This window comes from Trachymyrmex septentrionalis, unplaced genomic scaffold, assembly GCF_001594115.1.
Source record: "Trachymyrmex septentrionalis isolate Tsep2-gDNA-1 unplaced genomic scaffold, Tsep1.0 scaffold56, whole genome shotgun sequence".
In the NCBI taxonomy this organism is placed as follows: Eukaryota; Metazoa; Arthropoda; class Insecta; order Hymenoptera; family Formicidae; genus Trachymyrmex; species Trachymyrmex septentrionalis.
The window spans coordinates 1,322,218-1,323,751 of NW_017305735.1; the positions used below are offsets into that span (position 1 = coordinate 1,322,218).

At 33.6% G+C, this 1,534-nt stretch overlaps 1 protein-coding gene across 4 annotated transcripts in view; it reads left to right on the forward strand.

The window, feature by feature from the left end:
• The first annotated feature begins 318 nt into the window (after nucleotides 1–318).
• Nucleotides 319–1,534, forward strand: part of LOC108752128 — a 6,150-nt gene continuing 4,934 nt past the window's right edge. For all 4 annotated transcript variants that reach the window (XM_018492767.1, XM_018492766.1, XM_018492764.1 and 1 more), the window contains exon 1: nucleotides 319–535. In XM_018492767.1, coding sequence (XP_018348269.1) covers nucleotides 451–535 — 85 coding nt within the window. In that variant the 5' untranslated portion in view covers nucleotides 319–450. The remainder of the gene's footprint in view (nucleotides 536–1,534) is intronic.

The window sequence follows — 1,534 nt, forward strand, 5'->3', positions numbered from 1 at the left end:
GAGAAGAAAAAGAAGGAGAAAAAGATCTAGAATCTACTAGTTGCTTTGCAACTAGTTGCTTTCTCTCTTATCCAAGTTCGTCGAAAGTGTGAGCAAACAGTAGCCGAAAATGATTTTATTCCTTTGTCCGCTTGAAGGGGATGTTTCTACAGCACACGGTCAAACAATGTATATTAGAGCTTGCGTGGTAGAGAACTTTTCGTCCGATCCAGAAGTCCAAGCTCCGCTTCTATATGTCCTCGTGGGGGCGCATCGCCACGCCTCCCGCGTCTATATAAGCGCTATGGTCGCGGTGAAATCCTCACTCGCACCCCAGTACGCGGTGGTGAGCCAAGGGTGAGATTCCTTCCCAAGCGAAGGACAAACGGGAGTAGCGGCACAGACTTGTTTCACTTCTATCGAATTTTTGTTAGCGCGAACTGTGAGCCGAGCGGGCACAGGTCGTGAGGCATGAGGGCCTGGTTGCTATGGTTGTTTCTTCTGTTGGTCGTCTTAGCCGATAGGAGCTTCGCTAATCCTTACTTCGATGATGGTGGTAAGTTATAGTCTGATCCTTTTTTGCGCGTTAATGAAAAGAGCTACAAGCTGCTTCTCTCAAATATATCTAACGTAAACAATCATAAGACATTTTGAGAACGATGAAGAAACGTTGAAAAAATTTAAAACGTTTTTACGATAGCTTTGGTCTTACACTTGCGTTGGGTCTTTTACTGATATATAAATTCGAGTTTAATGTTCATGTGCACGAGAGTAACTACCCAGTCAGAAATGACATCGAATTGATGTCGATTCAATGTCGAAAGCATTAAATCGATGTCGATTTCATTATCATTTCTGACTGGGTAAATATTCATCATATATTTACAACCAATATTCTGCAGACCGATTTTTTTATGCATTTGATATATGATGAACTACTAAAATAGAAGTTATATAAAAAGATTATATATTTACGATTATAATCTACAAATCCTTTTTTTGCAACTAATAATTAAGAAATCTTTATTCAGAAAACGTAATTGATATTTGCATTGCGTATGTATGTAAAGAGAATAAAAAGAACTTTATTATTACTGTGAAAGAAATGTTAAAATTTTTTCTAACTAGATTAATTTCTTGTTTACTTTGATGTCATCATATTGACAAAAAATTTTTAATAGAATATTTTTATAATTATGAAACATTGCCTATTCATTTTTTGTGACCTTTAGGATTTTTTAGCTTCAGGCTAAGTGTGATATTAACTATTCTTTTTATATGAAATATTTTTTCAACAGCAGTCAGTTTTTATTTTTTTAATATCGATGGCATTGTCTACTGTGCACACGAAATAAAAATAACTCGTATACCGTCGAATATTATAGAAATCGAATATTATATAAAAAAATAACTCGTATACAGTCCAAAATAAATATATACATTGAGACTAAACAAATTTTTACAGTACACTTTACTTTTTAAAAAAATTTAAATATTTCTGTAGCTTATTATATAATTTTTGAATAACTTTTATATACATTTATTATATATATAT